At 47.5% G+C, this 11,178-nt stretch overlaps 1 protein-coding gene across 1 annotated transcript in view; it reads left to right on the top strand.

Moving 5' to 3' along the window:
• The first annotated feature begins 4,124 nt into the window (after positions 1-4,124).
• Positions 4,125-11,178, top strand: part of PFKFB4 (6-phosphofructo-2-kinase/fructose-2,6-biphosphatase 4) — a 68,654-nt gene continuing 61,600 nt past the window's right edge. The window contains exon 1 of the mRNA XM_081848334.1: positions 4,125-4,508. Within this exon, the coding sequence (XP_081704460.1) occupies positions 4,424-4,508 (85 nt within the window). The 5' untranslated portion in view covers positions 4,125-4,423. The remainder of the gene's footprint in view (positions 4,509-11,178) is intronic.

Below are 11,178 nucleotides of genomic sequence, written 5' to 3'. Positions count from 1 at the left end.
TACGTGTCTAAAAATCAGTAATAAACTGTGTTTCCAGGCTCTAGTGAAAAATGGCTTCTCTTTTAGGTGTGGTCATAGAGACAGTGTTCTTAACTGAAGGTTATAGAAACATGCTCCTGCCTGCTTGTCCGCTCAACAAAAGGAAGTTGTGTTAATAGCATGGAATATGCTTTGCCTTACTGTTCACCAGAGCTTTAGGTGTATTTCCTCCACCCCCTGAAAGTAATGGCCCTATTCTTGGTTTAAGTCCTCCTGCCACTCTCCCTGCAAGCTTTGGCTACTCGTGTGCATTTGTTGCTTCAGCCATCCTTCCATTTCATCATATGTATGCCCCTTTTAAAAAACCAAAGTTTCCCAGAAAGCTCCCTTACATAGCCACCTTGGTTTCTTTATGTGCTTCTCCTTTGTCTTGCTTTCTGGAATGGTTTGGGATTGAGCCTTTAACAACTCACTTTTAAGAAACCCCTACCCATCCTGAAGTAATTTCTCCTTTATTTAAGAACATTCATGACCTGCTTAATAATATCCAAGACAAATCTCTAAGCTACATACACAAGTCAATATGTACAAACCATATAAAACCATTAATCCCCATAAGATTACAACAACAGACACAAATCCAAAGTTGTCAGAGTCCAGCTTCAGTAACCAAATTCAGTAGTCTGGGCAAGCTTGTGTAAATAGGTCTTGAAAAGATATCTAAAACAGATAATAGAGGAAGCATTCCATATGGCACAAGGAAGAGATGTCCAAACATGGAGCTGATGACAGGAAAAGGCCAGGTTCAGAGCTGTTGTCAAATTATAGTCAGTAGAATGTGGTGCTACCAATAAGGTTTTCCCAGGGTTCATGCAGAAGATCTATATGTGGCCAGGCAGTATTTCAGGTTACTTGACCCAATGGTTTTCAGGGCTTTATAAGTCAACATGACCTTATAAGTCAACATGAACTAGCAGTCATTGCCATTTTGTCAGCAGTACAGGTGTACTATGTGCACATGTGGCTGCACCATCCTATATCATTGTCAAGGAAAGCTTTATACAGTCATAGAATATGTTGCAGTAATCCACTTGTAAGGTTACCAATGCATGAGTCTCTCTAGACCGGGGTAGGTGACCTAAGGCCCAGGGGCTGGATGTGCCCAAACATCTTCTCAATCCGGCCCATAGACGGTCTGGGAATCAGTGTGTTTTTACATGAGTAGAATGTGTCCTTTTATTTAAAATGCATCTCTGGGTTATTTGTGGAGCATAAGAATTTGTTCATTCCCCCCCCCCAAATATAGTCCAGCCCCCACAAGGTCTGAGGGATGGTGGACCGGCCCACGGCTGAAAAAGGTTGCTGACCCCTGCTCTAGACAAGCTGTCCCTATTCAAGGGAGCGTAAAGTTGGCATTACAGTAGTAGTAGGGTGCCTTGCCACAGAGATTACCTGGGTCTCCAAGGACAAAGGTAGATCTAGAAGCACCCCTAAACTGTGTACCAGTTCCTTTCAGAGGGAGTACCACACCATCCAGTGTCTCTATAGGAAGCCTCTCCCAAATTTTCTTGAGGTTTCTACCCTCATATTTTTTTAAAAAAACCTTTGGAAATTTGCTTTCCAGAAGTTACTAGCATTCTTTTTCCTTGGTACTGGGAAGCCCAAGATGATGTGATCACTTCTACCTAAGGTTTCTATGACTTTCATCTCATCAAATAACAGTGGTGCTGTTGCGACAGAACTTACCAGGCAAAGGTCTGGGGCTGTTGCATAAATGCCACTCGACAAATGACCAGGAGGCAGTGGCAGTGGGCAGATAGCAGCAAGCTAGGAAGATATCCGATGGTTGAGACTCCAACTGCACAGCACAGTTTTAAATAGAACATTAAATACTCCCCCAAAAGTGAATGTAGTAAGAGTGGCAGTGAACTTAGTCACTCAGGTGACACTTTTGGGGTTGTGGGGGGGGCAGTGAGCACATTATTGCAGAGAGGGGGTGGGCTTGGCCTGCCCCTCATTTATTGTGCCCTTCTTTTATTAACACAAGGCAGCCCAACAAGTACCCAGGCCTCAACTCATATAGGGTTTTGCTTTACATAATTCCAGCAAAGCAATCCAGTGGAATGCTGTGTGTTGATACAGTGATGCAAGGTTAATTATATTTTTACTACCCAAACATGTCATCACCTTTATCACAGTTTCCACTCTTGGAACACAGCTCCCTCCTATTCTTAGATAGAAGTATGTATGGCATTGAGACAAGTTTATCAAAAGCTCCGCCAAGCCAAGAATTCTTCCAAGTGCTGTTTCTACAAGGCTACATTAAGGTCCACTTTCAGTGGTGGCACTGTGCCCACTGCTGGAGTACTGTTTGGCATTCCAGCAGAAGCATTTGGTTCACAACCTATGCTAAACAGAATAATGTAGAGAGTCTATAAAAGTAGGGATTGATGTATCAATCAATATCATATGTACAAATAGGGTTGGCGTATGAATAAATAGGGATTTGGTTACTTTCACATTTTCTTTTTTTCAAACCATGCATTCACTTTGTCCCATAAGGTTGCTTACAGTTGTGGACTTTGGGGTGTCAAATTTCAGGAGCGCTCTCTGCATCGCCAAAATTCAGCATCCCTTACCTTCTGTGTTCCGTTCTAAATAACAGTTGTGGTGCCCCCGAGTCTCTGCTCCCAGTGTGGCCAAATCAGTCATGCTCCTCTAAATTTGCCTCTGTTGCCTAACACTGTAGTGGAGAGGAGCACGTGGGCTGGTGCTGGTTCACTCAAAATGGCTTAGCAGGCCTGAAACCTTGCCTGCAGCAGCTGTCAGCAACTCTTGAGCCGTCCAGACCCCAGCAGTCTTTTGCAATTCCATTTGGAGGTGTCAGGGGTTGGTCTGGGGATCTTCTGAACGCAAACCAAGTACTATACTGTTTTGCTTATGCCCCTTTCATAGGTTACAGCCTTATGAAAACAGCTTCCAAGGCAAGTCATGGTAGATTTCTTCTCCCCACCCTGCTTTGTGTAAGACACACACATGGGTGGAGATGCTTTTTCAGCCCAACGGCCTCCCTACCTTCTGGGCAACCTTCCAGGGGCCACATGCCAATAGTGGGCAGAGTGATGGTGACTTTTCCCTTTGTACACTAGACGAGTGCCTGCACAGGCTGCTCACACGCCCATCTCTATGCTCAATCTGGGCAAGCCAGAGCCATTATCAGAGCTCAAGGTCCCACATCTCAGCTAGGCAAACACACTCAAAGCGGCACAAGCAGGGTTGGTTTGGGATGTGGCAGTGCAGTAGCTATGGGGTGGGGGTAGCTGGGTTTCCTGCCCCAGGTGAAGCCTCCAGAGGGGTGTCAGTGAGGCTCTTGGCCTGTGTACGTATGCACATGCGTGTTGGGTGTGTGTTCCAAACTGGGTTTGACCTGGGTGAAATAAACCTAGTTTTGCCCCTGGATGTGGCCTAGGGATGTTTGGAGCCTGCCAGTGGCGTAGCGTGGGGGGTGCAGGGGGGGGGGCCGGCCGCACCGGGCGCAACATCTGGGGGTTAGGGTTAGGGGGCGCAAATCCATGGGTTAGGGGGCGCAAATCCATGGGTTAGGGGGCGCAAATTACTTGCCTTGCCCCGGGTGCTGACAACCCACGCTACGCCACTGGAGCCTGCAGAAAATTCTGTGAGCCAGACAGAGGCCTGGGGTCCACACTGGACCCTATGGGTCCCCAGCCCTCTGGTGCAATTTGCAGCCTAGTGAAGGTTGCTCACATTGCGCGTCATTTCGGTCAGTCCTGTTGCTTGACTGAACATTTCTGAAGTGCTATTTGTGGTGTTGCTTTACTGAGTCTTATGGACCAACACCTTTGCTTTTTAAAAAATTTCTCGTTCTAGGAAGCCTCTCCCCCCAAATTAGACCAGAACCAGCCGTGGCCGTTCTGCCAACCGTTCCCCCCTCCCGCTCTTCTCTTAGTGATACACGAGGCGCTTTGGGACCTTTCTGTACGGAAGGAGCCAGTTATGATGGTGGCGAGCTCTCCCCGCCCCTTTCCCCGCCCCTCTCGTCTCAGCCCTCCAATCGGCTTGCCCGAGCGGCGGGAGAGGCTGGAGCCCTGGAGTGCCGCCGCCGCCGCCGCCGCGCACACGCCCCCTCCCTCCTTCCCTCCACGCCGAGGCGGGGGAAGCCTCTCCCGGGGCTTTGCGCCCTTAGCAAGATGCTCCTGCTCGGCGCTCAGGAGCCGCCTCAGAAGGACCCTCTCAGCTCCGGATAGCCAACGGCGTCGGCCGTGCCCAAGCAAGCGGGAGGAGGAGAGGGGCTGCTGCCGGGCTTGTTTCCCTGCCTCCTTCCACCCGCTTCGGGGCGGCGACTGACTGAGGCTGGGCTCCGCTACCCTAGCAGCCGGTGCAGCGCCGAAACGCGGCTGGGGGGCGGCTCGCCTGAGGCGCACGGATGTCGGTGTCCAGGTGCGGCGGCGGCGGCGGCAGTGGCAGTGGCGCTCGACCCGCGCGCTCTGTGCAAGGCCGGGACTGGAGAGGTAAGAGCGCAGCGCGCGCTCGTGTGGCGCGTGTCTGCCTGCGAGTGCGGGGGGGGGGGACAGGGCGCGCGTGGAAAGTACAAGCGCGCTGGGGAGCGGGGCAAGGCGGCGTTCACGTACGCGGCGCCGCAGCTGAGGGCGCCGGAGCTGCTGGAATCCCGCCTCTTGCAGCCTGCCTGGGAGCGTGTGGCTTGTCCTCCTGGCCCGGGGCTATTTTTATGACTTGCTGCAAGCGAGGAGAGGGGCTTGTTTGCAGCCTGCCTTGCTTGGCCTCGCCCAAAGGAAGCTGGAAGGACCGGGGGGGGGGTCGCGGGGGGCTCAACATGTCGCTCGTCTTCCCGCCGGGGCGAGCTGCGACTCTGCGAACTGGCTGCTTGAAGGAGGGCTGCCTTGGGCTGGGGGAACGTGGCCCCCCACCCCCCACCCCCCAAGACGCTCTCCTTTGGGGCAGGTGGCGCGGCGCCCCGCTTCCCAGAGCGGGCTCCCTCGCCTTTCCTCCTCGCCTCAGGTCTTCCTCCCGTGGCAAGGACAACCCGGAGGCTTCCTAGTGCTCCATCCCGGGGCGCCAGTCCCATGTTATGAAGCGTGTGGAGCGTGGCGTCCTCCGCCCCTCCTCCCCCTGCTGCTCTTATTTCTGTTGGCCCCCCGCCCCTCCTTGTGTTTACCATGCGCTGCCCGGGGCGGGCTGGGCTGGGCTGGGCTAGGCTGGGCTGCTGCTGTTTCTGTTGCCGACAGGAACTGCTCCTGACCTCCAAATCCACTCTCGTTTTTTCCTTCCCTCCAAACACACTACCATTCAGGAAGTGGTTAATTTATTAAAAACATTGGATGTGCAGAGAGGACTGTAAGCTAGATCTTCTCAACTAGATCATGGTATCGTTATGGAGGCTTAGTGGCAAGGGAGTGGCACTCCACACGCGCTCAGAGGCAAAGACACAACATCTCTTGTTGTGCTTTGAACACTTTTAAAGTAGAAAAGCAGCTAATGAGCACCACATGGGTATATTTCCTATTTTAAACTCTGCAGACATGTTTCAGGGCTTCAGAGAGATGGCTGCAAAAATTGGGAGGAGGTCAGGCCTCTGCTGCTTTAGGGATGTTGGGCTTTGCATCCTTTTGAGCTTATGGTGGCTGTCTGAAAAAGCTAACTAAATGTCTCCCAACCATTAGTTATCTTTTTTGACTGCATTGTTTTGGGCTGTCAGTTTGGTGAGGTAGACATCTCTCACCTTTCCATTTTCTGTTCAGTTCTCTGCTAGCAGTGCTAGTATTGGGTGTGATGGATACAAATATTGTATATAACAGTGACTAGTTCCTGCCAGGCGCTTCAAGGGAGTAAACAGCCCTGAGGACTGTGAAACAATGACGTTGTGCTTGTCCAGCAAACTAAGGAAATACAGTTATAAGCAAGATTTGTTACTAGTTGCCATGATCCCTTTTGGTAGAGATGAGTTTGCATGCATTTTTGTGTCATGGGTTGAATGTGCCTCTAGTACCAACTCTGGGTCAAATGCAGGTCCCTCAGCCTGAGTTAGTTCCCTGCCTGGTAGCAGCATGGCTCATTGATGGACCAAGAATACAGTCAGTGCATTTCTGGTGTAGAAATAAAAGGCTAAGAAAGAAAGGAAGTTGGGAGTTGGGAGATGCTTCCATGTAAACGTTTCCTAATACGCTGAACTCTGGTCACTCCTGTGTGGAAAGGGATGTAATTACAGCACTTAAGTTGTAATGTTTGCCAATGCTATATGCATGTGAATTGCTTTGCCTTGTGCTAGAAAGCAATGATTGGGTGTAGCTTCTCAGTGTGTATGCACACAATGAATTATCAACATGTGCACAGAATTAGTATATTATTAAGTTATGCATGAGTTGCACACCGTTGTCTGCACACGTGGCTTCGATGTAGGAAATCAACAATAATGTGAAATGGTCCTTCTGTGCAAATAGATTCATTCTGATCTATTCCCCTGTTATATTTTTTGATACATCTGTGAATTTCAGGAGCCTTCTCATTAATAATAGAACTAAGATTTGGGATAAATGGCCTTATAATTAGACACACCAGTGTGAAATAATTTTGTTCAATTGTATAGAGAAGAGTGATCTATGGCAATTTCCTCTTAGTTTCTGGTTCACTGTTCACTGTTTAGTATTTGCAATGGACAGCTTACACAGTGGATCCCTGCGTTCCATAGGTTGGTTTACAACACAATCCTATCCTGTGCTGTGTACTCAGAAAAAGGGATTAATAGCACAATTCGGTGAATCCCTACTCAGAAGTTTCAAAGTCCAATTTTGGTAAATGGGTCTTCCTCTCGGGTTACTGTGTATAGGACTGCAGGTGTGTACACACTTACTTGGGTGTAGGTCCCACTTTGAATAGAAGTGCATAGAATTGTGCTATCAATCTCCTTCCCTTCTCCTATACCTGTCAACATAGAGAATTCTCCCAGTGTACAATTCAGAGTTAAAACGAAGTAGACGTCACATATGATGTTATTTACTAGGTTCTTTCTTGGTCAGAATATAGGGTTCTTTCCTGTGGAGTACAGAACAATATTATTATTGCTTGAAAGCGCAAATCAAGATTAAGTTAGGGCCATAGATTGCAGTGAGAGACGGTAATTAGTTTAGAATACGTTTTTAGGTCTTTCAGTTCCTATGCAATTATTGAGAAACAGAGTGCAGCCTTTGATTGAGTTGGAAGACAGAGTGCATCAGAAGGTCATCCTCTCTAGTTCAAGGCTTAAGATAGAAGAAAGAGTGGGCTGTGGCCGGAGCAGTGTTCGAAACTCAGATATATAAACAGATCGCCAAGTGGCACCTTAAACCTAGGCTATGGTTGCCACAACAGAATGTCTAGGCACCATTTTCCCCCTCCCCCTGGAGATGAAGTGTGTTGTTATTATTATTCATTTCATTTCTATGCTGCTTTATATTTTAAAGAAAAACTCTTTACAACACATTAAAACGTCAAATAAAAGAATCCAGAATAAAACAAATTCAAGTGTCAAGGAAAATATTTCAGCTCCTTCTGTAAGTGACAGTTTGCTTTCCCCATATATATTTACCTGCTTTGTTTATGTAGCTGCCCCATAGCAGAAGTACTCTAGGAACTTGGTGTGGTATAGTGGTTAGAGCAGGGGTCGCCAAGGTTTACCTTGCCTGGGCCGGTTCACTCCCACAGAGATCACTCTGTGGGCCAGATCGCATCTGCACAGACACGATTTCTGGCGCCATGGAAGTGAGTCCCTGCTCCGTGCTGTGCCGGTTTAGTGCAGCGTGCTGGGGCACGCCAAGCAGGTGGCTCAGTTCGTGGGTGGCTCTTCGGCCGTTTAAATGACCCCCGTATGGGCCACAGGTTGCTGACCCCTTGGTTAGAGTGTTCGACTAGGACCTGGGAGATCAGGGTTCAAAAATCCCCACTCAGTCATGAAGCTCACTGAGTGAACTTGGGCCAGTCATAGCCTCTTTACCTATCTCACAGGGTCATTGTAGGGATTAACTGAGGAGGGGGTGAACCATGTACACCTTGGAGAAAAAGGTGGGACATAAATGCAATAAAAAAGCTCTTCTGCTAACCTGCTTAAGGAAACTGAAGGGGCCATAGTGATAGCCACAGTTATGAGAGATCTATCACCCCAGCCCACTGCTTATTGCTATTTTGGAAGGCAGTCTACACCTGCTTAATGATGAGGCTTGTTTCCTGTGGACAACTCTGTTTTGGCTGTATAGTTTTTCAGTTACTTCAGAAGCAGGAATTATTTATGGATCTATTCGGTTTTGAATTATGTGGTGCCTTCAGTAATGGCGGCGCTTCCCCCTGGCCAGAATTCCTAGCCAAGGCTTGTAGCTGGATAAGAATATTTTGTCTTAATCGTCATATTTAGTCTTAAACATTGGTTCTAATGCATCCTTTAGGTTTGGTTAAGTGGGGGATCCATTGCAGAGAAAGATTGGGCTGTGTGTGTGATATCATAATTTCATGGCCTGTTCCTGATCTCATAAGCACAATTAAGGCTTTTTTTTTTTTACAACTGCGCTGGCTGTTAGTGTACCTGTTAAAAATGGTCTAAAGCAGGGTGGTGCAACTTTTCATTCCAAGTGGGCTGCAATAGTACTTGTTGAGGACCATGTCATATCCTGTCAATAGTCCATGCTGTCTGTTGGTAGGCAAAGAAGGGGGGCTGTGGTGGTGGAGACCCACTCACCAGCAGAACCTAGTGGAAATAAGCCTCCACTACTCCTAACTCTACCATCACCTGCACAGATAAGGGGTTAAGATTGCCCTCATGCCTCCTTCCCAAAGCCCAGCACCTCGCTTACTCAGCTTTGGGAAGGCAGGGTGAGGACCTAGGGGTTGTCAAATGTTGCTGACAGCCACCAAAACACCTAGGGCCTTGTGTTGGACCACCCTGGTCTAAGGTATAGTCTAAGGCAGTGTTTCCCAACCTTGTGCCTCCAGCTGTTTTTGAATTACAACTCCCATCATCCCTGACTAGCAAGACCAGTGGCATGGGACAATGGGAATTGTAGTCCAAAAACAGCTGGAGGCACGCACAAGGTTGGGAAACACTGGTCTAAGGTATAAACTAATTTTTTAATCATGCCTGGGGGCGGGAGAAGAGTAGGGGCAACACCCTGCCCTGAATGAACACAGACTAGAGCTTTCCTGAATGGATAATTTCAACCAGTTTGGCACCAAGAGGACATGGACTCTCAAGTTGTAATGCCTGCCTGCTGATGAAACAATGGAAGGGTAAATAGCACAAGACAAGATCGGCAGGTGACCAACCAAGACATGTGTGTTAATCACACTCTGCATCTCTATTCAGATTTAATCAGAAATGAGATTAAATAACTCCTGTTATTTAATGTTATTTATCTCCCAGCATCATATCCCCCCCCCCCTGCATCCCTTCTCCAACTGAATGCACTTAAGAGCCTATCTGCAACCAGGAGGAATCCTGATTGCTAAGTGAGTAAAAGTCAGAGGTGGAGTTGACAGAGGTACGAATCTAAGCTAAGCTAGTGTTATGCCTATTATGTGTCATCTGGAAAGACTGTAAGCAGCATTCATGCCCATGATGTGTAAACTAATTCTCATTCCATCTAGTTAACCATCCTTTCCCCCTTCAACTTTATAACTGCATCAGGTGCCTCCTTCTCCATTTAAAATTGCTAGAAGAATGGAGAATGAAGTACTTATTCATCATACTGCGCAGTTTCATAAACTGAGAAAAAGTCTTTCAAAGTGAACATATGTTAACAGTGCACTAAACTTTATTCTTTTTAAATAATTCTAATTCTCTTTTTTAGAGTCTAATCCCAGCAATTTCTCCCTCTGAATTGAACTGGCACTTTGCTGTAAAAGGTAAAGGGACCCCTGACCATTAGGTCCAGTCGTGACCGACTCTGGGGTTGCGGTGCTCATATCACTTTATTGGCTGAGGGAGCTGGCGTACAGCTTCCGGGTCATGTGGCCAGCATGACTAAGCTGCTTCTGGCGAACCAGAGCAGCGCACGGAAATGCCGTTTACCTTCCCGCCGGAGCGGTACCTATTTATCTACTTGCACTTTGATGTGCTTTCGAACTGCTAGGTTGGCAGGAGCAGGGACCGAGCAAGGGGAGCTCACCCCGTCGTGGGGATTGGAACTGCCGACCTTCCAATTGGCAAGTCCTAGGCTCTCTGGTTTAACCCACAGAGTGAGCTTATACCCTATAAACCTTGGCTTGTCTACTTCTGTTTATTGAAAGATATAAGGGACAGCACCAATATAATGATGTTTTGTCATTAAACTTAACAAAGTTTTGCTGCACACAACATAACAAATGTTTATGGAGCTTGTTTAACAATCTTTGCTTTAACTACAGTTACTTTTCTGTTTCATGTGAAATACCATCAACTCCTATAATAGTGAATTTATTGTTATTTCCCTGTGTTAAAGGAGAACCACGAGAACTATGAGATTCATAGATTATGTAGTGTTGGCAGGAACGGGACATAATTCTATTTATTTATTTAAAGGATTTATGTGCTGTCCTTCAATGAAGCTTCCAGCATGTTTTACAAAGTCAAAGTAAAATGCACAAACTACCGTATTTTTTGCTCTATAAGACTCACTTTTTCCCTCCTAAAAAGTAAGGGGAAATGTGTGTGCGTCTTATGGAGCGAATGCAGGCTGTGCGGCTATCCCAGAAGCCAGAACAGCAAGAGGGATTGCTGCTTTCGCTGCGCAGTGATCCCTCTTGCTATTCTGGCTTCTGAGATTCAGAATATTTTGTTTTCTTGTTTTCCTCCTCCAAAAACTAGGTGCGTCTTGTGGTCTGGTGCGTCTTATAGAGCGAAAAATACGGTACTAAAACCTCTGTAGTTTGTCCTTCCTTTTGCCCTAGCAACCAGGATGCATCTTTCCTGTGGGGAGTTCTTCTGAAATTTGGTACCCCCTAGAACAGTGTTTCCCAATTAGCTAAGTACTGCAGACCCGTTAATTTTGTGCTTTTTTTGAAAACCAAGCCATGGACCCCCTAGTTTTGAAAATGTTGATGCCACCATACCTTCTAGTGCAAAACCGGGACATGTGCCTTCCAGGCTACACACTTGCACGTGTTATGTGAGTTATGTGAGAGGATGCCCCCCCAAAGGAATGTCATGGACAGTTGACAGAT

This window comes from Podarcis erhardii (assembly GCF_964252035.2).
Source record: "Podarcis erhardii genome assembly, chromosome: 2".
Lineage (NCBI taxonomy): Eukaryota > Metazoa > Chordata > Lepidosauria > Squamata > Lacertidae > Podarcis > Podarcis erhardii.
This window is presented reverse-complemented; position numbering and strand designations above follow the sequence as displayed.